The 25,936-nt window shown below is 48.6% G+C and overlaps 2 protein-coding genes across 2 annotated transcripts in view; one reads left to right on the top strand and one right to left on the bottom strand.

The window, feature by feature from the left end:
- DRC3 (dynein regulatory complex subunit 3) overlaps positions 1-13,152 on the bottom strand; it is a 48,341-nt gene extending 35,189 nt beyond the window's left edge. Inside the window, exons 1-3 of the mRNA XM_010367642.2 lie at positions 13,036-13,152; positions 7,607-7,783; positions 1,165-1,281 (exon numbers count right to left, since the gene is read on the bottom strand). Of these exons, the coding sequence (XP_010365944.2) occupies positions 1,165-1,281; positions 7,607-7,766 (277 nt within the window). The 5' untranslated portion in view covers positions 7,767-7,783; positions 13,036-13,152. The remainder of the gene's footprint in view (positions 1-1,164; positions 1,282-7,606; positions 7,784-13,035) is intronic.
- A 391-nt stretch (positions 13,153-13,543) lies between these two features.
- Positions 13,544-25,936, top strand: part of TOM1L2 (target of myb1 like 2 membrane trafficking protein) — a 107,997-nt gene continuing 95,604 nt past the window's right edge. Inside the window, exon 1 of the mRNA XM_030924110.1 lies at positions 13,544-13,752. Coding sequence (XP_030779970.1) covers positions 13,701-13,752 — 52 coding nt within the window. The 5' untranslated portion in view covers positions 13,544-13,700. The remainder of the gene's footprint in view (positions 13,753-25,936) is intronic.

The raw sequence follows: 25,936 nt of genomic DNA, 5'->3' as shown, positions 1-25,936 counted from the left end.
AGGGAGCTCCTGCTTAAAACCATGCATTCACGAATCAGCATTAATGGGTGCTAGGGTGCAGAGAAATGAGAAATCTGGGACAAGAGACCTGGGCCCAGGTGTCAGAGGACCTGGCTGTGGTTTGGTTCTGCTACCTGTAGCACGTGGCTCCATCAAGCTGGTCAGCCTCCCTGAGCCTCAGTTGCTGCATGTGTGAAATGGCAGCTTAACCCTGCCTGTGGGTTTGCTATGGGCTTGCAATTGTCAGCACAAAGGAGGTTGGGAGTGTTTGGCAAACTGGGAGGCTCATGATGCCCCAGGATGCCCTTATTACCAGGAGACCACCTGATAGGATGGAGGGAATGTGGGCTGTGAGGTCAGACAGGCGTCGGGGTGAGTCCCAGCTCTGATACTTCTTGGTTGTGCAGCTTTGGGCAAGTGCCTGGGGCTCTCTGAGTCTCAGCTCCTCTTCTGTAGGTTGGGATTATAATAGATGCCCAACTCTTAGGATTAAAATGGGGGTTAAACAAGACAGTGCCTAAGGAGCTCTCAGGCCCATCACCTTTTCCCTGCTAGGGGCCCACTGGCCCTCACCAGATGTGAGGATGCTCCTAAGAGGCCAGCAGAAGGAACACCTCATCAAAACCCTCCATGGCCTTGGCAGTGAGGCCTGATGTGATGCAGTGACCTTAGTTTGCTCATCTCTATGATGGAGATGCTGTGTGAACTGAAAGACTCATATGGAAAGCATACAGGCCCCACTTAGCATGTAGTTAAGTGCTTGAAACACATTAGCCTCTGTGACAATTATTCCTGGTTTGATCTGGGTCCCACCAGCCAATGGTTACCTGTCGATGGTTATCTGTCAGCCTGAGTCTAGATTAAATAGGAGTCCACAGCTGCCCCTTTGTGCCCCATCCAGACTGAAAGTTTGGGCAGGTAAGAGCAGAATATTCTGTGGTCCTGTGTCTGAGCACATCTTTGCTGTGTTTTGCCCAGCACAAGCCCTAGGCTTTTAAAAAATAGCAGCTTTCTTGCTCCCAGCAGGCAGAGCTTCTGCCGTACCCTGGCTAATGATGGCCCGGCAGCTGAGCGTCACATACAATTACTATCTCCTGGGAAGGCAATAACCTTGGCAGGGTGTCACCTTTGATTAGGGTGGACACACACAGGAAAGGGCCTTACCCAGCCAGACCAGGTGTGTGAGGTTCTCCAGGCCCTCGATCTTCTCAATGATGTTATTGTCCAGCTGCAGCTTCCTCAAGTTCTCAAACTGCCAAAGGTTGTCCATGCGGAGGATGTCTGAAATAATGGAAGGTGATTCCAGCCTCAGGTTAGGGTCAGAGTTTTGTGCTAGTGTACTGGAGGAGTGAGGCAGAACCATACAAAAGGGACCTACCACTCTTCTCCCTTGCCCTCGAGTACGCAGGCACCCTGCAGATGTGGACTGAGCATCGAGGAACCTTATGCCCCTATGAGGTGGGCGGGGATCGGTACTGCCACCCAGAGCCACAGAAAGACCTAATAGGTCTACTAGTGTGGGGCTAAGAAGTCATTGGTGTGGGAGTGAGCTGGACCTGGCCTAGGCAGGAGACTCGCTTGTGCTGTCTCTGGGGCCGGGCCAGGGCCTCTCCAGGAGGCTGGTTCACCTTGGGACACAGGACACAGGCAGAGGCCTTCCTTCCACAGTGTGATAAATAGAATGAAAACATGTGTCTCTGTTGGTGGGAGGGCTGATCACCTCTTTCAGCCTTTTTGGAGCGTCGTTTGGCAATGTTTATTGAAATATTTCAAGTCGGTGCCCTTTGACCTATAATTTCTCTACATGAAATCTGTCTCCACACTTGTGTATATGTCCAAAGAAATCCCTCAGGCACATAAGGGTCAGAAAAGCTCCCAAATGTCCACACGTAGGGGATGAGATAAGTTATCCATGCAAGAACGAGTTCCTGATGTCATGGAAGCACCTGGCCCCTGTGGCCTGTGAAGACCACTCACGCCAGCTACACAGCTGGTTCATTCCATTTGCTAGGTAAGCCAGAGTTTGGTTTTTGTCACTGGCAATCAGGAGAGTTCTGAATAACACATACGTATAAGTAAATATGTACTGTATATATAACACTCTAGAGGCCAAACTTATCCGCCAGCTTTTCCCAGAAGCCACATACAGCTCTGTTATTTATATGCTCCTTTTTTCCATATTTGCTTTTGTAATTATTTCTAAAATTTATAAAATTAGAATATGCTCATTAAGGGTGGGCGCAGTGGCTCACACCTGTAATCCCAGCACTTTGGGAGGCCAATGCAGGCGGATCACAAGGTCAACAGATCGAGACCATCCTGGCCAATGTGGTGAAACCCTGTCTCTATTAAAAATACAAAAAATTAGCTGGATGTGGTTGTGCATGTCTGTAGTCCCAGCTACTCGGGAGGCTGAGGCAGGAGAATCGCTTGAACCTAGGAGGCAGAGGTTGCAGTGAGCCAAGATCGCACCACTGCAATCCAGCCTGGTGACAGAGCGAGACTCTATCTCAAAAAAAAAAAAAAAAAAAAAAACAAAAAAACAAAAAGAAGCTCATTAAAAGAACTAAAATAATACAGAAATGAAAGGAGTTTTAAAAATTGGTGCTGTGGGCCGGGCGCAGTGGCTCATGCCTGTAATCCTAGCACTTTGGGAAGCTGAGGCAGGTGGATCACGAGGTGAGGAGATGGAGACCATCCTGGCTAACACAGTGAAACACTGTCTCTCCTAAAAATACAAAAAATGTAGCCGGGCGTGGTGGCAGGCACCTGTAGTCCCAGCTACTCAGGAGGCTGAGGCAGGAGAATGGTGGGAACCCAGGAGGCGGAGCTTGCAGTTAGCCAAGATTGTGCCACTGCACTCCAGCCTGGGCGACAGAGCAAGACTCCATCTCAAAAAAAAAAAAAAAAAAAAGAGAGAGAGAGAGAGATTGAGACCATCCTGGCCACATAGTGAAACCCCATGTCCACTAAAAATACAAAAATTAGCTGGGCGTGATGATGCGTGCCTGTAATCCCAGCTACTCTGGAGGCTGAGGCAGGAGAATCGCGTGAACCCAGGAGACAGAGGTTGCAGTGAGCCTAGATTATGCCACTGAACCAGCCTGGGCGACAGAGTTAGACTCCGTCTTAAAAAAAAAAAAAAACACAATTTGGTCTGGTGGCCGGGCACGGTGGCACACACCTGTAATCCCAGCACTTTGGGAGGCCGAAGCCAGTGGATTGCTTGAGACCAGGAGTTCGAGACCAGCCTGGCCAACGTGGATAAACACTGTCTCTATAATAAAAATACAAAAATTAGCTGGCATCCCTGTAGTCCCAGCTACTCAGGAGGCTGAGGCAGCAGAATCACTTGAACCCAGGAGGCAGAGATGTAGTGAGCCAAGATCATGCCACTGCACTGCAGCCTGGGTGACAAAGAGAGACTCTGTCTCTAAATAAATAAATAAAAATAAAAATTGGTGCTAAGGCGTTGCGCCTCAGAGGAGCCTGAGCCGGCCAGTCTGCTGCATCCCTGCCATGTTCCCCACTGCGTCCCCTGCCAGGACCGAATGACCTGAGCTGGGCTGCCATGGACCACAGCCCCTGCTCCGGGAGTGGCTGCCCATCTACAACCTAGGGCCTCTACGCACTCAGCTCGCATGGCTACGGCGTCATCCCTGCTGCCCACCCCTTGCTGCTCCCCGCCCTCCCCTTATGTCATCACAGGGATACCCACCCACCACCCCAGGGTCTACAACGGCCACAGCCGGACTATCACTTGGTACCCTGCCAATGCCATTGTCATCATGAGAGGCTGTCCCGTCTGCAAGGATAGGGTGCTGGAGGACTGCTTCACTTTCCTGGGAATCTTCCTGGCCATCATCCTGTTCCTCTTTGGGTTCATCTGCTATTTTGGCTTGAGGAAGTGAAGATGCCCCAACTGCGGAGCAGCCTTTGCTTAAAGGGAACGCCACACGTGGCTTTTCTACACCCAGCTGTCTTTTTCTAATGTACAATAGTTTTATTTGATTAAGCTTCAGGACTGTTTTGTAAAGTGAGGCGGGATAGATGTGGCACGCGGAAGCCGCGGTTTCCTGGAGCATGGAGAGGCAGCACTGCTGGTCCTGAGGTTAATGACAAGTCAATAAAGCACTGCTTTTATTTTTTGCAGTCTTCAATTTGAGAAAGGTGAGGTATAATGTTTTCAATAAACGAGATTCATACCATTAAATAAATAAATAATAAAAATACAAATTGGTGGCCAGGCACAGTGGCTCACGCCTGTAATCCCGGCACTTTGGAAGGCCGAGGCGGGGGGATCACGAGGTCAAGAGATCGAGACCATCCTGGCCAACATGGTGAAACCCCATCTCTACTAAAAATACAAAAATTAGCTACTTGGGAGGCTGAGACAAGAGAATCACTTGAACCCAGGAGGCGGAGCTTGCAGTGAGCTGAGATCGCGCCACTGCACTCTAGCCTGGCGACAGAGCGAGACTCCGTCTCAAAAAAAAAAAAAAAAAAAAAAGCCGGACGCTGTGGCTCACACCTATAATCCTAGCACTTTGGGAGGCTGAGGTGGGCAGATTGCCTGAGCTCAGGAGTTTGAAACCAGCCTGGGCAATGTGGTGACGCCCGGTCTCTACTAAAATAAAAAATAAATTAGCCAGGCGTGGCGGCATGTGCCTGTAGTTCCAGCTAATCAGGAGGCTGAGGCAGGAAAACTACTTGAACTCGGGAGGTGGAAGTTGCAGTGAGCCGAGATCGCGCCACTGCACTCCAGCACTCCAACCTGGGCAACTGTCAACAACAAACAAACAAACAAAAACAAACAAAAAACAAAACACCATACAGTCCAGCTGCATTTTCAATATTCATTCAGAGGGGCAGAGCCTGCCTGTGAGGTTGTGAAAGTCCCAGTGGGAAAGTGGGGAACCCCTCCTAGCTCCCCTCCCTGCACAAAGGTCTGGGGAGGACAGGGTTCTCTGACCCAGGTCCCGAGGGGCCCACTGCCCTTCCCCTAGAGCTGGATTGCTGAGTTGTGCCTCTCCTGGGTTCCCAGGGCTAGGTGGGACGGCCCTTCCCCTAGAGCTGGATTGCTGCCTTGCACCTCTCCTGGGTTCCCAGGGCTAGGTGGGACTGGTGCCTGTTCTCCAGCTCCCTGTTTGTGGCCAGATTTCCCAGAACGATACTGGCCACAATTCCCACCTGTGCTTCCAGGGTGGGGCCAGTTCTGCCCCAGCCTCCCAGCCACCTCCCATCCCTGGGTTGGATTTTCCAGGTGCCTTTTCTCGCCCTGATCCGACAGCCTCCCAGCAGTAGCACTCTCCCTGTGGCTCCTGCACACCTGGTGCTCTGCCACACATACCAGCACGCTGGCTTTTTCCTAGGTGTCAGCAGTTCAGGAGGAGAAGCCAAAACAACACAACAAATCAGGATGTACTTGGCAGTTACTCTAAATAAGTTACCAGCATGACAGGACTGCCAAAAAAGCCGATTTAATCTTCAGCAAAGACACTAAATCTGCCTCCGTGGCCACCACCTCGGCCGGGCCTGTGGTCATCACTCCCTGGAGTACAGCAGTGGCCGTCTTACTAGATCCTTGCCTCAGCCCTTGGCCTCCACAGCCTATCCTCATGCAGACAGCAGGGTCCTGTGAAATCCTAAGTCCCATCCTGTCCCATTTCTCTTCAGGACCCTCCTGGCGTCCCCACCTCACTCACTGTAAGAGCCAAACACCTTCCATTGGCTCCAAGCTGACACCAGCTGACCCCATGACCTCCCTGACCTGTCTCCACACTGGCTTCCTCAGCAGGGCTGATCAGGTGGGGTCCAGCCTGCCCCAGGCCCTTTGCACTGGCTGTTCCACTTTCCCCGGTGGATCTGCACAGCGGCTCTCTCCCTTGCCTACCTCCTTGCTAAATACCTCCTTGCTAAATTGTTACCTTCTTGGTGAAGCCCTTGGCCACCCTATAAAACGCTATACTCCACCCCCAATTTCCCTTTTCTCCTTTCCTTCCTTTTTTCCTCCACAGCACATGTTACCTTTAGCAAATAGTATTATTTTCCTTCTTCATTTTATTTCTTTGTCCCCTGCAAAGTTGAATGTCAGCTTCATAAGGACAAGGCTTTTTGTCTTTTTTGCTCATAGTTGAATCCCTAGTGCCTAGAACAGTACCTGGCATGTAACAGACAGGTGCTCAATATTGGCTGCATGAACCTCAGGTGGGGGAGGGGAAACAGAGGGAAAGCGGTCAGCTGCAAAAGCCCCTTCCTGCCGCACCTCTTCTGTGCCCCTTTACCCCTCTCGGGGCTGCGGCTCAGGGCCTTCCCTGTTTGGGTGGTCAGCCCCGGGAGCCTGTGGACTTCGTGGGGCTGTGCCTGGGCCGTGCCTGACTTGCCCACTGTCGTGTCCCTGGCTCTGGCAGCAGGGCTGGACTGAGGCAGGGTCTCAATACCTCCTTGTTGGTGACTGGATGCCGGCCAGCATAGGGGCCCCAAGACAGAGCAGGAATATGAATCAGACCAGGTCACTGTGGCCTTGCCTACACACGATACAAGGGGGGTCTCAGCATCCCTGCCCACCTCTCTCACTGCCCTCGTACTGCCTCTGCCTTGACTTACTGTGCTGCAGCTCGCTGGCCTTCCTGTGTGAGCCAGGCACTGTGCACGTGCTGTCTCACCTTGTCCCCCCACCCAATGCTTGAGACAGGGATGACAGCCATCCCATTTTTTTTTTTTTTTTTTTTTTTTTTTTTTTTTTTTTTGAGACGGAGTCTCGCTCTTTCGCCCGGGCTGGAGTGCAGTGGCCGGATCTCAGCTCACTGCAAGCTCCGCCTCCCGGGTTTACACCATTCTCCTGCCTCAGCCTCCCGAGTAGCTGGGACTACAGGCGCCCGCCACCTCGCCTGGCTAGTTTTTTGTATTTTTAGTAGAGACGGGGTTTCACCGTGTTAGCCAGCATGGTCTCGATCTCCTGACCTCGTGATCCGCCCGTCTCGGCCTCCCAAAGTGCTGGGATTACAGGCTTGAGCCACCGCGCCCGGCCTACAGCCATCCCATTTTACAGACGGGACATTGAAGCAGTAAGGGTCTGCCTGGTCCTGAGCCATATCTTCCCATTCCTGACGTGCCTCTCTGCCTCATGGGCCTGTGCCCCTCCTGCTACCAGCCTGTCTTTGGTGACTCCTTCCCTGAAGCTGCCCTCCCAGTGCCCACTCTCCCTCCTTCTCCCACACTTCCTACCCTCTGCTCCTGGCTACGTGGTACTTCCTAGGCTCTGCCTGCCAGGGACCCCCACTCCAAGGACGCCCATGTGGAGTTATGTTATGGAAACAGCATAGTCTTGGGGGCTCACTTGGATTTGGCATGGGACAATTTTATCTTGTTTTCTATTCTTATTCAGAATCAGGGGTGTTGTGGATATTCAAATGATGAAGACACTAAGTATGATGCTTTACAAATATCTGTGCTGCTCCTATGCCTTGTAATCCGGATAGGCCCTAATGCTGATGTGGGAACCTCGACCATGGACTTTGTGTGGAATCCTGGGGCTTGAAGACGGAGCAGAGAAAGCCAGGGAGGGCCCCACCCTGGCCACCACTCCTGAACCCTGGATACATACTCCGAAAGTCCAGCTGCAGGGACAGGACATCCTTGAAGACGATGCCCTCCTGCTTGGCCAGCTGCCCGGCCTCCTCCTGGGGGCCCTGCTCCCCGACAGCCAGCTTGAGCATGTCATCATCCATCACCCTCGGCTCCATCAAGTCACACAGCCAGTTCATCTTCTCCCACGTTTTCCCTAAAAAACACCGCATTCCTCTTTCACAGCCTGCTTCTTTCTCTGTTTGAGGGCAGGGTCTGGCTGAGGTTTCCCCCTACAGTGTCTTTGTGGCCACTGGCACTCTGAGGAATGCCCTACTCCCGGCCCTGGGTCTGCTGCATCTCGGGGTTTGTATACTTACACCAAGGCTGCTCCAGGGCTTCCTGGCAACCACCTGGGCCTGTCCACAGGGTTTCATCCCTTGACCCTATAGCCACAGCTGGGACCCTCGCTGGACCTACTGAACTGGTGTCCACACTGGTCTCCTTAGCCTGTGATCTTGGCTCATCTTATGACTGGGGCCCTGTGTCAGGCCTCTGACTTTGTGTGCCCATCCTCATTTGGGCGTGTGGGTACCAACCACTGACTGTGCTCCCTGGGCAGCCTCAGCCAGGCCTGTCAGCCTGCAGCTCCTCTTCCTTGAGCACCTCATCCCCTCCAGGCAGTCGTGTGTGTACGCCCCCCACCACACCACAAGCTTCTCCTGGTGTAGAGGAGACCCAAGCTGACCCTTCACATCCAACCCGTGGGAGATGTGAACTTGAGGTTGTGGAATAAGAGTGCCCATCGGAGCTGGCTGCTTGAGTTGGGTAGAAATAGGGAGTGTGGGCCGGGCGCGGTGGCTCAAGCCTGTAATCCCAGCACTTTGGGAGGCCGAGACGGGCGGATCACGAGGTCAGGAGATCGAGACCATGCTGGCTAACACGGTGAAACCCCGTCTCTACTAAAAATACAAAAAACTAGCCAGGCGAGGTGGCGGGCGCCTGTAGTCCCAGCTACTCGGGAGGCTGAGGCAGGAGAATGGTGTAAACCCGGGAGGCGGAGCTTGCAGTGAGCTGAGATCCGGCCACTGCACTCCAGCCTGGGCGACAGAGCGAGACTCCGTCTCAAAAAAAAAAAAAAAAGAAAAGAAAAAAAAAAAAAGAAATAGGGAGTGTGGACTGGCTGGGTTAAGCAGAGAGCAAGAGAGGGAGGAGGCAGATGCACAGAGAAAAGCAGAGATGGGAACCTGGGAACCAGAAAACAAATGACAAAGGACAGACAGGTCGACACAGACAGAGGCTGCCTCCTTCTTGCTGGCTTTCCAGTCCCTAATGTCCCTAGGTCCAGGCCTCATGAGAGTTTTCTGTTTCTCACATGAAATCCTCTTTTACTTAAGCTAGCTCCAGTAGGTTATTTTGTAATTAATTAATTAATTTTTTTTTTTTGAGACAGAGTCTCACTCTGTCACCCACGCTGGGGTGCAATGGCAGTCTCGGCTCACTGCAACGCCTGGATTCAAGTGATTCTCCTGCCTCAGCCTCCCAAGTAGCTAGGATTGCAGGCGTCCACCACCATGCCTGGCTAATTTTTTGTATTTTTAGTAGAAACGGGGGTTTCACCATGTTGGCCAGGCTGGTCTCAAACTCCTGACCTCAGGTGATCCACCTGCCTCGGCCTCCCAAAATGCTAGGATTACAGGCATGACCCACCATGCCCAGCTTCCAGTAGATTCTGTTACTAATGGTCCAGAGGGAAATGACTGAGACACCACAGCACAGCGGGGATCTGTAGATTTGGTCAGTCACACTGTGAGGCTGATTCCAGTGGCTGTTCGTGGCTGGACCACATTCTCATCCTTAATCCTCTTGGTAAGGACATCCAAGAGGGATATTTTCCCCCACTTTCCGCCCCTGATTCTTGCCTCCCTGATGGCCCTACTTCCTATCTTTGTCCACATGCCTCCCCAGCATCCGGGCCTCCCTGAACCTCCTGTCCTTCTGCCCTGCTGGTCCCTGACGGTAGGCAGCCCCTGTGCTCTGCTTTTCATTCCACTGGGCACTGCTGGAGCCCTGGTGCAGGGCTGATGGTGTCCGCTGAAAAGCCAGGTTGGGCCATACAATCCTGTTACCTGGTCTTAGAGACTTCCCTCTAAGACTGCCCTCCTCTTTCCTACCCAACCATCCACTTGGATGTAGCTTCTGCAAATATGCATCCTCTGCCCTGAACTGTCCCTCATAAAATGTCCCAATGAGCTCTTGTGCACACTTCTCTCTTGCTTCCAGGGGAGGCATAGCCTCCACATCCTTCAACCCCTACCCCTTCTCCACCTGTGCCTTCCATCCTCCCAAGACCTTGGTCCTTTTCTTCCTACTCTCTCTAATCTGTTCACACTGGCTCCACCTCATTGGGGTGACTGATTCTACCCCCAAAGACGGTTCCAGCCCTCGGCCTCTCTCTCTAGCTCCCCACTCTTGTGTAGTGGTTTCCCCTAAGGTTTCCCATAACTTGTCATCAACTTGTCTTTGGGGGAATTTTAATGTGTTATATTTGGCTGATGTTTTCTGTAAAGTGTTTGGCTTTCTTTTTTTGGCCAGGTGCGGTGGCTCACACCTGTAATCCCAGCACTTTGGGAGGCTGAGGTGGGCGGATCACAAGGTCAGGAGATCAAGACCATCCTGGTCAACATGGTGAAACCCTGACTCTACTAAAAATACACAAATTAGCTGGGTGTGGTGGCACATGTCTGTAATCCCAGCTACTCGAGAGGCTGAGGCAGGAGAATCGTTTGAACCAGGGAGTTGGAGGTTGCAGTGAGCTGAGAGTGCACACCACTGCACTCCAGCCTGGCGACAGAGTGCGAGACTCCATCTCACCATCAAAAAAAAAAAAAAAAAAAAAAAAAGTGCTATACTTTGGGAAATGACTCTTAATTTTAATTTCAAAACTTTAACTGACTTATCCCTCTTACTTCATCAGGGCCTTGGTACCTGTGACAGATCAAGTTTGCTTTCAGTCAAGCCCAGCAACTGCTATGCTAGGAAATGTGGGATTGTTATTACACATGCTATTTTATAAGCACATCAGGGCAGCATCTGGATCCTTACTGTGCATCTTTTAGTAACTCACTTCACCTATCTAAGCCTTGGCTTTCCCATCTGTAAAAGGTGGATAATTCCTCCCTCCTGCATTTGTGTGAGATCACGTATTTAGTCCAAACATGGGTAGTGAGGAACTGCTACATGTTGTGAATAAAACATGGATTTTTACCCCTGCTTCAGGCATGAATCAAACAATAATACAGCTATTTAATTACAAACCATGACAATTTGTAGGTGTAGGGAACTATGAAATCGTACATTAGGGGCACCTGGCCTGGCCAAGGAAGACAGGGCTGATTTGAAGGACAAGTAGGAAAGAAGGAGGAGATAACTTCATGGCAAGGCCCTTGAGGTGGGAGAGAACAGACGTGTTGCCCTTTGGCTGAAATCATGCAAGGTTGGAGAGGTCTATGGGAGTTCTGTTATTATCCTAGAACCCCTAGAAAGCACCTAGGGCTTAATAAGGGCAGCAACATTAGCTGGTTATGGTGGTGCATGCCTGTAGTCCCAGCTACCTGGGAGGCAGAGGCAAAAGAATCGCTTGAAACCGGGAGGCGGAGGTTGCAGTGAGCCGAGATCATGCCACTGCACTCCAGCCTGGGCAACAAGAGCGAAACTCCATCTCAAAAAATAAAAAAAATAAGGGCAGCAATGTGATCAGATCTTAGTTTTTAAGAAGCTCACTCTAGCAGCAGTACTGAGAATTGCAAAAGTACTTAGGTGAGAGATGACCAGGGTGTTAGCAAGATGTGAATGGGAGAAATTTCTAGAAACTTAACTTCCATGTAGGGCTAATAATCACCAATATCCAGATAAGAAAACAGAAGCTAGTTAACAAGGTTAATTAACATGCCCAACTTCATACACTTAGCATATGGCAGAGTCCATTTTCCTAATCATGACTCAACTGTACCTAGGGTACTGGGGACTATCGTTGCCACAGCTCACAATGTTTCTCACAGTTGTCCTGGGTTCAGGGCCAAGGCCCAAACAGTCCTCCACTATGGGGATCTTAGTAGTTTACCACCCAACCTGGGTCCCCTTTGACTTGCCTGATGATAGTGTTGTTGAAGACCAGAGAGGTTGGAGCTGCAGAAAGCAGCAGAGTTTTACACAACTGTCAACGGAGTAGCCTCGTCGCAGAGAACAGATCCAGAATTTTCCTGGGAAACGCTAACCTGGGGTCAACAGGATCTGAAAACTATAGTCCCTATTGGCCATGAATTGATAGGAAGAAAATTGGTTGGGTGAGATGGCTTACACCTGTAATCCCAGCTCTTTGGGAGGCCGAGGTGGGAAGATTGCTTGAGCTCAGGAGTTCAAGATCAGTCCGAGCAACATAGCAAGACTCCGTATCCATTTTTAAAAATAAATAAATAAATAATGAACAAATTTTTATTTATTTATTTTTTATTTTTTTATTTTTATTTATTTATTTTTTTTTTTTGAGACGGAGTCTCGCTCTGTCGCCCAGGCTGGAGTGCAGTGGCCGGATCTCGGCTCACTGCAAGCTCCGCCTCCCGGGTTTAGCCATTCTCCTGCCTCAGCCTCCCGAGTAGCTGGGACTACAGGCGCCCGCCATCGCGCACGGCTAGTTTTTTGTATTTTTTTTCAGTAGAGACGGGGTTTCACCATGTTAGCCAGGATGGTCTCGATCTCCTGAACTCGTGATCCACCCGTCTCGGCCTCCCAAAGTGCTGGGATTACAGGCTTGAGCCACCGCGCCCGGCCCAAAAATTGTTTTTAAAAGAATAAAATCAATCACTTACTCAATGCTTACTGTGTGCTCAGTGCACAAGCATTATTTAAGTACATGTAAGCTCCGGAGGCCATAAAAAAGGAAGTCCTAATGCCCTTATTTCCCAGCTAGGGAATCTGAGGCTCCAGGGAGGGAAAGGAACTTGTACAAAGTCATATAATGAGTTGCTGACAGAGACAGATGTAGAACCTGAGTATCCGTATTCACATCCAAAGCAGTTTATACAGTACCAAGATGAAATCATTTGACAGTTATGAGGTCAGATATGATGGCTAAATTCTGGGAAAAGTTATCGGTGGACAGGGTACCTCTCTTTTATGAAAGGAGGCTGGAAGACGGAACCTCTTAAAAATCGATTCTAGCCCTGCTCCCTCGGGAACTGCTCCCTTAGTATTTCTTTTTTATTACAAAAGCTTGATAAGCCCAGGACTAAAGGGTCTTGGCTGTCTCAGCAAGACTGTAAAGTGGCTGGGAGAGAGGACCTACGTGCTCATTTGATAAACAAGAAGGGCCGGGACGGCGTTCTCCGAGAAAAGGGTAACAGGAAGGAGTTAAGTCGGGCGCTGTCTGTCCCTGCGAGTCCTCCCAGAGCCTCAGCTCCCAGGTCTCACCTTCTCAAGCGCTGGGAACTCGACTGGTCCCACGCAGCTGACGCGTCTCCCGGTTGCTGGGGAACCAAGCGCCGCGACTTGGTTGCTAAGGGGAAGTCAGCAGGGAGACATCCTGGGTGAAAGTTGACAGATCACGTGACCACATCTCGGGTGGGGAAACACTCCTAACACCAATCAGCCGTAGAGAAAACAAATGTTTCTCCAATCACTACTTTCTATGGGCGGGGGTATTCCTAGATTCACCTCTGTTCCGTCCTTCTATTTGAGTGATTGACTCGTCTTTTGTCCAATAATAGTAAGAATGCTTTAGATTGACCAATATACGGAGGAATCAAAATGCGCAATTTCCTCTTCGGGGGCGGGCCAGGGGAGGTGCCACCACGGCTGACAGGGACTCCGGTGACCTAGCTCGCTCCTCGGCCCAATCGGACGCTGCGGGGTGGGTGTGGGCTTTGCTGACGGAGGTGTAACGGCCAATCGGAGGCGGGCTTTGTAGGTGTCCCCCAATAGAGACGCGGTAAGGGGGCGGGGCCAAGGTCCCGGCGCTCGGCGTTCCAGAGGGTGGGGAGGGGGCAAGTGTCAGTCAGGACGGGAGTCCGGCGGGTTACCGCTGAGACCTCGGTGGCAGACAGGGGGTCCGGGCCGCTGCGTGTTGTCCACCCAAGATGGAGTTCCTCCTGGGGAACCCGTTCAGCACCCCGGTGGGGCAGTGCCTCGGTAAGGCCGCGTGTGGGGCGGGAGGCTGGGCGACCGCGGCGCTGATCCGGCTGGTGAGGACCGCGGGCCTCCGCTGGGCGCCGGTGCCACTTCACGAGCGGGCTGGGCCTCCGCCAGGCGCGGGTGCCACCCCACGAGCGGGCTGGGCATCCTGGTCGTCGGGCCTTCACTGGGCGCCGGTGCCACCTCACGGGCGGGCTGGGCCTCTGCCGGGCGCCCGTGCCACCTCACGGGCGGGCTGGGCATCCTGGTCGTTGGGCCTTCGCCGGGCGCCGGTGCAACCTCACGGGCGGACTGGGCCTCCGCCGGGTGCCGGTGCTATCCCACGGGCTGGCAGGGCATCTGTGTCCTCGGGCCTCCTCCCAGGCACTGGTGCCACCTCACGGGCGCCAGTGCCACTCTGCCAGGAGGCATCCCTGAGGCCCAACTTGAACTCGGAGATGCCCCAGGCTTCCCTGACCATCAGGGCTCAGCCCTTCCTTCCTTTTGCTCCTAGAGGTGGTGCCAACTGCTGGTCTGCTTCCCCAATACCCTTTGGGAGATGCCACTGCATGTGTCTTTATCCAGCCCAGCAGGCTCGCTGCCACTGCCCCAAGGACCTAGTTCTCCCAGACCCTTTGTGGGATGTCACCTTCTTCTCTATCTTTGTTCCTCCTCTTCGGTACCAGCAACCATCAGACTGGGCACCCTCCCAGAAATGCCCCCTGCTCCGGGACTTGCTAATTTGAGCTGCAACTCAGCTGGGCTGTAGGAGGGACTGGGATGGGAGGAGGGGCTCTTGTAGGGTGATTATCTTGGCAGGGGGATGGCATGCCTGCAGTGCCTCCCAGGAAAGAAGGGAGGCTGTGTTATTTAATGATAAGAGCCCTGGTCTGGGAATTACGGAAGCCTGGAATCTAGCAGTGGTTTTGCCAGTGACTCCGTATGACCTTGTGCCCTTTCTGATTTGAAGTTCCTCTGTTAAAGTGTTTGGAGATGAGATGTGGTAGGTCCCTTAAAGTTCTCAAGTTTTGATATTCTTTGTAGTACTCTGCACGTTGACTGTTGCTCCCTCCCCCGCCTCGTATTATATTTACCAAAGCTGAAATCTTTTGTTGGCAATGTAAAGAGAATGTTATTCAGGATTATCTGTTAATCCTACAGAGGGGATGTGGACACCTGGGGACACCAGAGATGGCCAGAATCCTGGATAAGGAAAGCCCAAAGTGTAGGTAAAGGAATACTGAAATGGCCACCATATGGGACTTCCTTAATAAAAAAGCAACTTGCCTTTTCACCCAAGGCAGTGGATTATGCCACTTGATCAGTCAAGAATGCTGATTAATTTGTTTGAAAACTGGGTTCTTCCTGGTTGGTTGAAGGACTGGTAAAACATCTTTTATGAGCCAGGATGTTTGGTGTTCTTACGGGCCTGATTTTGGCAGTAGTGATTTGTTTATTTTCTGCTTTGCTTATGAAATTCTAGCTTACTTTCCAGCCTTTAGTGGGGCCTGTAAACTTATTGAGGTCTCTCCTGTTAGCTAATTAGCATTTAGGAGCCTTTCTTTACTTTCTGGCATAGTATCTTTTTTAATGCATCATGGACCCCAAAAGAGTGTTTTCCCACCTTTTTGACATTTTGTCCCTTGCTGCCCACTGGAGAGTCTCTGAATTTTTACTTCCTTACTTCTTCCTCGTGGCCTTTCTCACTCTCTTCAGGTTCTCTTGCGTGGCAGCCACACTCCAAAAACTAATTTCCAGCCAGTTAATGGAGGGAGCCAGAAAACTTGGGGGAATTATTTTCTTTTCTGTCCCTTTTAAAATAGGAAGCTCTACATTTTTAAAATGACAAGGTAGTAGATGAGGGGTAGAAGTTAAAGGGGATTTAAAATACAAGTATGACCGGGCGCGGTGGCTCATGCCTGTAATCTCAGCACTTTGGGAGGCCAAGGCGGGCAGATCATGAGGTCAGGAGATCGAGACCATTCTGGCGTAATACAGTGAAACCCTATCTCTACTAAAAATACAAAAAAAAAAAAAAGTTAGCCAGGTGGGGTGGCGTGCACCTGTAGTCCCAGCTACTCAGGAGGCTGAGGCAGGAGAATCGCTTGAACCCCGGAGGCAGAGGTTGCAGTGAGCTGAGATCGTGCCACTGCACTCCAGCCTGGGCAACAGAGTGAGACTCCATCTCAAAAAAACAAACAACAACAACAAAAAAAACCCCAAAAACAAATATAAGGGATGTAGGGATATATAGCAAGTGGAAAGAACGTGTTATTTCTGTTAGGAAGACCTGAGTTGAATTTTGACCTGGCCCATTTCTTGGCTGTGTGACCCCAGAAGATTGTGTTGCCTTTCTGAGGTTTAGTTTGTCAGTCTTCTGAGAGAGAGAGAGAGAGAGAGAGAGAGAGAGATTCATATTCACAGAGTGATGTAGTTTAAATGAGATAATATATGAAAACACTTAGCATAGTATCTGGAACATAGTAGAAGCTCAGAAACTGTCACTGTTAATAACAGGATACTTAAGTTAGGGTTGGATTTTCTATCCGGAGAGGGTGTGTGAAACAGCTGGCCCTTCTGTGACCTGTGAAGGAAAAGACCCTACCAGGCCCCAGGGTTCACCATTGCTCGTAAGATGCTTGACTGTAAAGATGATGATGGCTCCCCATTGCCAGGTAGCCAATAGGTCATTTCAGTTCAGGTAAATGATTAATGGACAGAATGAGGTGCTAATGTATATTCTGTACTGTTGTGACAAAGTGTCAAAGTGACTTTCCTGATATTTAGTGTTGTTGGTACTCTTTTAAAAGAACGTGGGAGGTTATGGGGTTGGTGGGAGGGAGGGGGAATACAGAAATAAAATAACAACTACAAAGCTAATGATTAAAAACAGCAGCTGTAGGCTGGTTGTGGTGGCTCATGCCTATAATCCCAGCACTTTGGGAGGCCAAGGTGGTGGATCACTCACAGTCAGGAGTTTGAGACCAGCCTGGCAATATGGTGAAACCCTGTCTCTACTAGTAATATAAAAATGAGCCAGGCATGGTGGTGGGCGCCTGTAATCCTAGCTGTTCAGGAGGCTGAGGCAGGAGAATCGCTTGAACCTGGGAGGCAGAGGTTGCAATGAGCCAAGATTGCGCCACTGCGCTCCAGCCTGGGTGACAGAGTGAGATGAGACTCTGTCTCCAAAAGAAAAAGAAAAAAAAAGAGCTGCTCCGTCTCTGATCCCTGTCCTCAATGGATTTACGGTTTCAGGAGAGAAGGCGGAGATGCATGAAACTATGAGTGGAGTAGACTGTAAGTGCCGAAGGAGTCAGAAAGAATTCAGAAGAGTCTGGGGTGACAGGGACTGGCTTCTTTGAATCTCAGGGCTGTTCATAAAGGATGGGTAGGAACTCCGCATGCAGGATCACTGGGCCTAGGGACAGCTGAATGAGGCAGGGAGTGGGGCATGGGCACGTCTGTGAGCCCCAGTCTTAATGGAGCAGAGGTGGCTGTGAGGAGTGGTGGCAAGTAGGGTTTAGCCACAGGATGAAGCCCTGCTCTGGATGGATGGCATCAAAGACTACATTTTTCTTTTTTTTTTTTTTGACACGGAGTCTCGCTCTGTCGCCCAGGCTGGAGTGCACTGGCGTGATCTTGGCTCACTGCAAGCTCTGCCTTCCGGTTCTGGCAATTCTCCTCCCTCAGCTTCCCAAGTAGCTGGGACTACAGGCGCCCACTACCACGCCCGGCTAATTTTTTTGTATTTTTAGTAGAGATAGGGTTTCACCGTGTTAGCCAGGATGGTCTCGATCTCCTGACCCGTGATCCGCCCACCTTGGCCTCCTAAAGTGCTGGGCTTACAGGCATGAACCACCGCGCCTGGCCTTTTTTTTTTTTGAAATGGAGTTACACTTTGTCACCCAGGCTGGAGAGCAGTGGCATGATATGGGCTCACCGCAACCTCCGCCCCCCAGGTTCAAGCGATTCTCCTGTCTCAGCCTTCCGGGTAGCTGGGATTACCGCCGCGTTGTTTTGTATTTTTAGTAGAGATGGGGTTTCGCTACCTTGGCCAGGCTGGTCTTGAACTCCTGACCTCGTGATCCACCTGCCTCAGCCTCCCAAAGTGTTAGGGTTATAGGAGTGAGCCACTGCGCCCGGCCCAAATACTACGTTCTTTAACTGACTTCAATTTTTAGTCTCTTTGGACCTAATTTTCCCTGCCTATAAAAAAATACTTCTCAACAGCTGCATGGGGATTACACCTAAATGATTTTGTCTGTTCACTTCAGTAGGCACTTATGAGTGCCTGTGGGGGGCCAGGCCTGTGCTAGGCTCTGGGGATGCAAATATTAACAAGCTGCTTTTAGGGAGCCTTCAGTAGAGGCAACGGGCTCACAAAAGGTGTCCTGGGTCTGAGTGGTTGGTGGAGTAATTCTTATTCTGTCTTGTGCATAGGCCTCACGCGAACATTCTAACCTGGTACGATTTAGTTGAACACTTAGCATGTTCATCTCAAGCTAGCAGCTAAGACCACAGTCTGACGTAGTTAACTGTGCATTTCTTGCATCCATCCTGCCCTTTATTCTGGAAGTTAGTTCCTGAGTAGAAAGCATGGTTTAGAGTGAGAGTAAGCCGGAGAGGTGCAGTGGCTCACGGCTGTAATCCCAGCACTTTGGGAGGCCGAGGCGGGTGGATCACCTGAGGTTAGGAGTTTGAGACCAGCCTGGCTAACATGGCAAAACCCCGTCTTTACTAAAAATACAAAAATTAACTGGGCATGGTGGTGCGTGCCTGTAATCCCAGCTACTTGGGAGGCTAAGGTGGAAGAATCCCTTGAACCCGGGAGGTGGAGGTTGCAGTGAGTCGAGATAGCACCATTTGCACTCCAGCCTGGGCGACAGAGTGAGACTCCGTCCCAAAAAAGAAAAAAGAAGAGACAGAGCGAGACCCAGAGAGAGAGAAAGCCTAGCCATGGTGTGAGAGGCTAAGAAGTGTGGAGGAAGAAAGAGTACTTACTTGTATTTCTTAATTTTCTGTTCTGCAACAAACTTCAAAATGTTAACTGTCTTAATCTCAGCCTTCCACAACTGCTTGGAGTTGGATGACAGCTTGGAGTTGGATGTCATACCTGGGGAGTTCCCCAAGTCAGGTCCGTTGTGTCTGCAGCAGTTTGCAGTTTTCCTTGTGTTGGCTAGAAAAAGTTTTTAGAAAATCCTTTTCCAAGAGTGAAGTTTAGATTCAAAGATCAGTGAGTAGTTAGTTAATTCTGATGAGAATATTGGGGGTGGTGGGCATGTATTCTCTTCATTGTTCTACTTTAATAAACAGGCAAGAAGCAGATATTCTGTTGCAGAGTTTGTTTGTAGACTGAGTGGTTGTTGGACATAAACTACTTCATAATATCCTGTGAATGGTAGACGTTTAACCTGGCTGTTTGTACCGAGAATAATTAGTTGTCCCTCAGATTGCTATGTGTATTAGGGTTCTCTGGAGGGACACAACTAATAGGATAGATGTATGTATTTAGTGGAGTTTATTAAGGAGTATTGACTCACGCAGTCACAAGATGAGGTCCCACAGTAGGCTGTCTGAAAGCTGAGAAACAAGGACGCCAGTCTGAGTCCCAAAGCTGAAGCACTTGGAGTCTGATGTTCAAGGGCAGGAATTTGCAAAACCCTTTTGCTTCAGTCATTTTATTTAGTGTTCACAACCGTGTGAGATACACAGGAAGAGAACTGGAAGAACTTGTAATTCTTAAGTACCAACTATATGCAAACTCTGTACATAGAATCTCATTTAACCCTCACAACATTTAACTATTTGGGTGTTAACATCCCTGTATCGCATCTGAGGCTCTGAGAATTTAAGAGACTTGTGCAAGGTCAATGCCAGAGTGAAGCCTAGAATCTACTCCTGATCCAGTGCTTATTCTATGCTGCCATTTATGTTACTTTCGGCTCTCAGAGCTCATGATTCAGCCACAAGGGAATCACCTGGAGGGCCTGTTAAAAGTGGATCCCACCATCAGAGTTTCTGTTTCAGTAGGTTTGGGGTGGAAACTAGCATTCTACATTTCTATCAGGTTCTCTAGTGATGCTGATGCTACTGGTTCACTTCGAGAACTGTTGTTCTTGATTTAAAGTTCTGTTTCTTTAATCTTTTCTTTATCGTTCTTCAAACATTAAATGTGGTTTTTCTTGTGGACAGGCTAAAAGAGTGATTATTTAGAATTCGTTCATTTATTCATTCAGTGGCCCTGTACTATCTGTGTATAGCAAGCTAAGAATTTCCCAGTGTGTAGGTATCTAAATTAGGTAAGATAGAAAGTAGTTGCAAGATTGGATAGATAAATGCAGTAAAGAAATGTAGGAGGGGAGGGGTGACCTCAGGTAATAATAATAATGGCTAAAGGTTTTTGGGTTTTGTTGTTGTTGTTTGTTTCCAGATGGAGTCTTGCTCTGTTGACCAGGGTGGAGTGCAATGGCACGATCTTGGCTCACTGCAACCTCCGCCTCCTGGGCTTAAGGGATTCTCCTGCCTCAGCCTCCCAAGTTACTGGGATTACAGGCACCCACCACCACGACCGGCTAATTTTTGTATTCTTGGTAGAGACAGAGTTTCACCATGTTGACCAGGTTGGTCTCAAACTCCTGACCTCAGGTGATCCGCTCACCTTGGCCACCCAAAGTGCTGGGATTACAGGTGTGAGCCACCATGCCCGGCCCTGTTTTTGGGGTTTTTAAAAAAGTTTAGGCCGGGCGCGGTGGCTCAAGCCTGTAATCCCAGCACTTTGGGAGGCCGAGACGAGCGGATCACGAGGTCAGGAGATCGAGACCATCCTGGCTAACACGGTGAAACCCCGTCTCTACTAAAAAATACAAAAAGCTAGCCGGGCGAGGTGGCGGGTGCCTGTAGTCCCAGCTACTCGGGAGGCTGAGGCAGGAGAATGGCGTAAACCCGGGAGGCGGAGCTTGCAGTGAGCTGAGATCTGGCCACTGCACTCCAGCCTAGGCGACAGAGCAAGACTCCGTCTCAAAAAAAAAAAAAAAAAAAAAAAAAAAAAAAAAGTTTAATGTTGTATTCCTATGTACCAAAGACTGAAGTAGGCACTTTATACATCTTGCAGTCATTAGATCCTCACAGCAGTGCTGTGAGGAAGGTACTGTTGTTATCTCCATTTTCACATGGGAACATTAAGACTATGAGAAGGTATGGCACCTACCTAAGGTCACACAGCTAGCAGTGAGGAAGCTAAAGTCTGAAAGCAGCGTTCTGGCTCCAGAGCTGGTATCCTGTCACGCTGTGCTGCCCTCAGCAAGAGTAAAGTGAAGAGGAACACTGTAGGAGGGAAGGAGGAACTCAGGAAAACTCTGAGGAGGTGGTATCTGCTGAGCAGGGCTTTGATGAATGAATAGGATTTGGTTTGTGTAGAAATGGAAAAGGATGTTTGGTTTCTTGGCAGAGACAACTTGAGCAAATGCTGGATGTTAAGGGGTAGGCGGGGTGATGGGATTTATTCTATTTGCCTAGCAAAGGAGAGTGATAGGAGGTGAGACTGGGAAGGGAGGATAAGGCCTGATTGTGTGGAGGGCTTGCTTCATATGTTGGCTAAGTAGTTTGAACTTTTTTTTAGAGGTACTGGGGAGACATGAAAGACTTCTAGGGAGGGGAATAGCATGGAAACATAAATATCATTACAGAGATAGGGAGATTTCTCCTTAGCAGTCACCAGAGGATCATTCTCTCTACCATCAAAGCCCTCTTCTGTGCAGAACTGGGGAGGGAAGGTGGGGGAAGGAGGGGGGAAGTCAGCTGTGGTCAGTGCTGCTTCCTCTGAGGTCAAGGGTAGGGACACTGTCTATGAAGCCACCTCAGAAACAGAAAGGTGCCAAGGCAGGTTGATGGAGCACTGGGAATAAGTCTAGAGCATTTGTCCTTAATTGCCTGGACAGGTCTTAAAACCCCTGACATCGAAAGTCACGTGGGGCATCAACCTGCTCCTCCTCCTGCTCTGTTTGTTGTATACAAGGACAGGAGCTGGCACATTCCCAGGGCTTTTCTAGAGTTATGCCACTGCTTAGGAGTGGGCTATCAGAATATCTAAAATTCTCATATAATTGTGTGGTTTTTGTTTTGTTTTGTTTTGTTTTTTTGAGTCAGGGTCTTGCTTTGTCACCCAGGCTGGAATGCAATAACATGATCGTAGTTACAGCCTCAACCTCCTGGGCTCAAGTGATCCTCCTGTTTCAGCCTCCCAAAGTGCTGGGATTATAGGTTTCAGCCACTGTGCCCAGCCTTTAATTGTGCTTTTTATAAAATGATGTATAACCAGATAGAAAATATGAAAGATATAGAAAAAATACAAAGGAGAAAAACATCTCCACAATGTGCGTCCTTAGAAATTTGTTGAGATGCTTATTTCACATAATGGAATACTTTTGTATTTCCCTCTTCATCTTCTCATGCCTTGAAGAGGTGACATTGTAGAACCACTTTTATCATATTTCTGTATAATCTACATTTATTTATTTATTTACTTGGGATATTAGGAAAGGAAAACGGTGTAAATACATTGCCCAGAGGAGCATCAGTTAAGGTTGTTGCTCTTGAGCTAGCAGGTAAATCACCCAGAAATGTTGAGCTAACCTAGTAGTCTGAAAAGATATAAATAACATTCAGACTTTTTCTGCTGACCCAGCTTGTTGTGGTTAAAAGAGGTGACTTTTAAAACCAGTCTCAGACTTGGTTACATATGTTATTGCTCCCTCCAGTCTTCTTGATTTAGGAGATTATCTGCTTTTCTCCATTCAATCATCAAGCCTGATGCCCATCAGTCCTCACCTCTTCCTACAGGCAGCCTTCCTAGACCACCCTGTTTATGGTGATGAATCTCTTCTCTGAGCTCACAGTGCTTGCTATCCATATCATTCATTTGGTTCTTCCCTTATCTATAAAATAGAAAATATTACTTGTCCTCCAGGTTTTTGTGACGATTAAATGAGATAATGTGCTTAAAATCCCTAGCAAAGTGTCATACAGTCAACTAATATATTTAGACTTCTTGATTCCCTCCCTCCACTGTTACTGTTGTTATTTATCTTGTGTTATTTATCACGTGTTTATTGCCATACCTGCTGAATAAGGCTGGAGCCTCCTCTACTTTCTGGTTCCTTGTGACCTTCACAGCACGTGGTAGAGTATATTCTGCATAGTTGTTCACTCCATAGGTTTCTTTCTGTCACTGGTATTTAGCATCTTTCAAAGCTAACATTACTAGCCATCATTTCCTGGCCCTCACCATGTGCCAGGCACCTTGCTGAGTGCTGTGCATACTTACCTCATTAAAAATTTTTTCCTCTGGAAACACTGTTAAGTGAGTGACATTATCTTCATCTTACAGGTGAAGAAATAGAGACTTACACGGGTTCAGAAACTTGCCCAAGGTTTCCTGGCTCAAGTAGGCGGAGCTATCCTCTCCAGCTAGGGGCTCTAGCTCCAGCGTTTTTGTTTGTTCATGTTTCCTTTTAGACATCAAGCATGGTCTGTTTCCATTCGGATAAGAAGGAGCCTAAACTGATTTCAAATGGGAATTCCAGAAAGATAGCATAGTTCCGCCAGTGGGAATGTGGACTCCCATTGCTCTCTCTTTGTTCTTTTCCAGCACTTAGCACTCTTTGTTCTAGATTGGAGTCAGTCCCATCTTTGCTTCTCGATGTGACTGCTTTTGTATGAGTCCAGCAACTGCTAAAACTCAGTTTCCCAATCTGTAAACTGTGGTGGTGAAGGGAGTATAGGAATACTTGCACTGTCACACCTTACAGGGGTCAAGTGAGTATGTAAAAGCAAAATGTGTTGTGTTATACATCATTTAGACTAAACGTTCCATGAGGGCACCTGTTTCTATTTATTCTTTAAAAAAAAAAACTGTGATAAAATACATATAACAAAATTTCTTTTTTTTTTTTTTTTTTTTTTGAGACGGAGTCTCACTCTGTCACCCAGGCTGGAGTGCAGTGGCACGATCTCGGCTCACTGCAACCTCCGCCTCCCAGGTTCAAGCTATTCTCCTGCCTCAGCCTCCCGAGTATCTGGGACTACAGGCGTGCACCACCACACACAGCTAGTTTTTTTGCAATGTTTGTAGAGATGAGGTTTCACCATGTTGGCCAGGTTGGTCTCGATCTCTTGACCTCGTGATCCACCCACCTCGGCCTCCCAAAGTGCTGGCATTATAGGCGTGAGCCATTGCACCAGGCCCAAAATTTACAATTTTAACTGGTTTTAAGTGTGCAGTTCAATGGCATTAAATATATTGACATTGGGCCAGTCGTGGTGGCTCACGCCTATAATCCTGACACCTTGGGAGGCTGAGGTGGGTGGATTGCCTGAGCTCAGGAGTCGAGACCAGCCTGTGCAACGCTGGTGAAACCCTGTCTCTACTAAAATACAAAAAAATTAGCCAGGCGTGGCGGTGTACGCCTGTAGTCCCAGCTACTCGGGAGGCTGAGGCAGGAGAATTGCTAGAGGTGGAAGTTGCAGTGAGCTGAGATCATGTCACTGCACTCCAGCCTGGGTGACACAGCAAGACTCTGTCCCTAAAAAAAGAAAAAAAAAAAAAATATATATATATATGTATATATTCACATTGTTGTGCAACCATCACCACTAACCATCTCTACAACTCTTCTTGTCTTGCAAAAGTGAAACAATATCTCCCTGTTCCCTCCTCCCCGCAGCCCCTGGCAACTACTGTTTTACTTTGTCACTCTGAATATGACTACTCTAAGAACCTCATATAAGTGGAATCATATAATATTTATTATGAAACCTCATATAAGTGGAATCATACAGTATTTATCCTTTCGTGACTGACTTCACTTGCATAATGTCTTCAAGTTTCATCTCTCTTGGAGCATGTCAAAGTTTCCTTCCTCGTTAAGGCTGTATAATATTCTGTTGTGTGTTTATACCACATTGTGTTTATTCATTCTTCCATTGATGGTCACCTGAGTTGCTTCCACTTTTTGACTATTGTAAATAATGCTGCTATGAACATGAGTGTACAAATATCTATTCATGTCTCTGTTTTCAATTTTTTTTTAATAGACAGGGTCTCCCTCTGTCACCCAGGCTAGAATACAGTGGCATGATCATCGCTCACTGCAGCTTCGAACTTCTGAACTCAAGCAATCCTCCCGCCTTAGCCTCCTGAGTAGCTAGGACTATAGGCATGCACCACCATGCCTAGCTAATTAAAAAAAAAAAAAATTCTTTTTTTTTGTAGAGACAGGGCTTCCCCATGTATCCCAGACTAGTCTTAACCTCCTGGACTTCTCAGACTCAGGTGATCTCCCATCTTGGCCAAAGTGTTGGGATTACAGGATGTGAACCTCTGCACTTGGTTCATTTTTTTTCTTTATAGCAGCCATCCTCATGGGTATGAATTGGTGTCTCATTGTGATTTTGATTTGCGTTTTCTTCATGATTAGTGATATTGAGCATCTTTTCATGTGCTTATTGGCCATTTGTATATCTTCTTTGGAGAAATGGCTGATCAAATCCTTTGCCTAGTTTTTAATTGGGTTTTGTTGTTGTTTGGTTTTGGGAGTTCTCTATATATTCTGGATATTAATCTCTTATCAGATATGTGATTAACAAATATTTTCTCCCATTCTGTGGGTTGCCTTTTATATTCTGTTGATAGTGTCCTTTAATGCACAGAAGTTTTAAGTCCAGTTTCTCTGGTTTTTTCTTTTGTTGCTTGTACCTTCTGTGTCATGCCCTTATCTTTCAGTAGAATCTAACACAATGCCTTGAAGATAAGGATGGTGCTATTAGTAGCAGTCAGACTGTCTCTCCTCACTAGGTACTGGGTTATGTAGTTTACATGCATTCTTTTCTTTAATTCCCACAACAATTCTGTAAGGCAGGTATTATCACTCTTTTTTTTTTTTTTTTTTTTGAGACAGAGTCTTACTGTGTCACCCAGGCCTATCAGTCATATTTTAAAAGACTAGAAAACTAAGGCTTAGAGGTGAAATACCAGCTGGGCTCAATGTCTCATGCCTGTAATCCTAGTATTCTGGGCAGCCAAGATGGGAGGATTGCTCGAGCTTAGGAGTTCGAGACCAGTCTGGGCAACATGGCAAAACTCCGTCCCTACAAAAAATACAAAAATTAGCTGGGCATGGTAGTGTGTACCTGTAGTCCCAGCTAC

Source organism: Rhinopithecus roxellana, chromosome 19 (genome assembly GCF_007565055.1).
Source record: "Rhinopithecus roxellana isolate Shanxi Qingling chromosome 19, ASM756505v1, whole genome shotgun sequence".
NCBI lineage: Eukaryota > Metazoa > Chordata > Mammalia > Primates > Cercopithecidae > Rhinopithecus > Rhinopithecus roxellana.
This window is presented reverse-complemented; position numbering and strand designations above follow the sequence as displayed.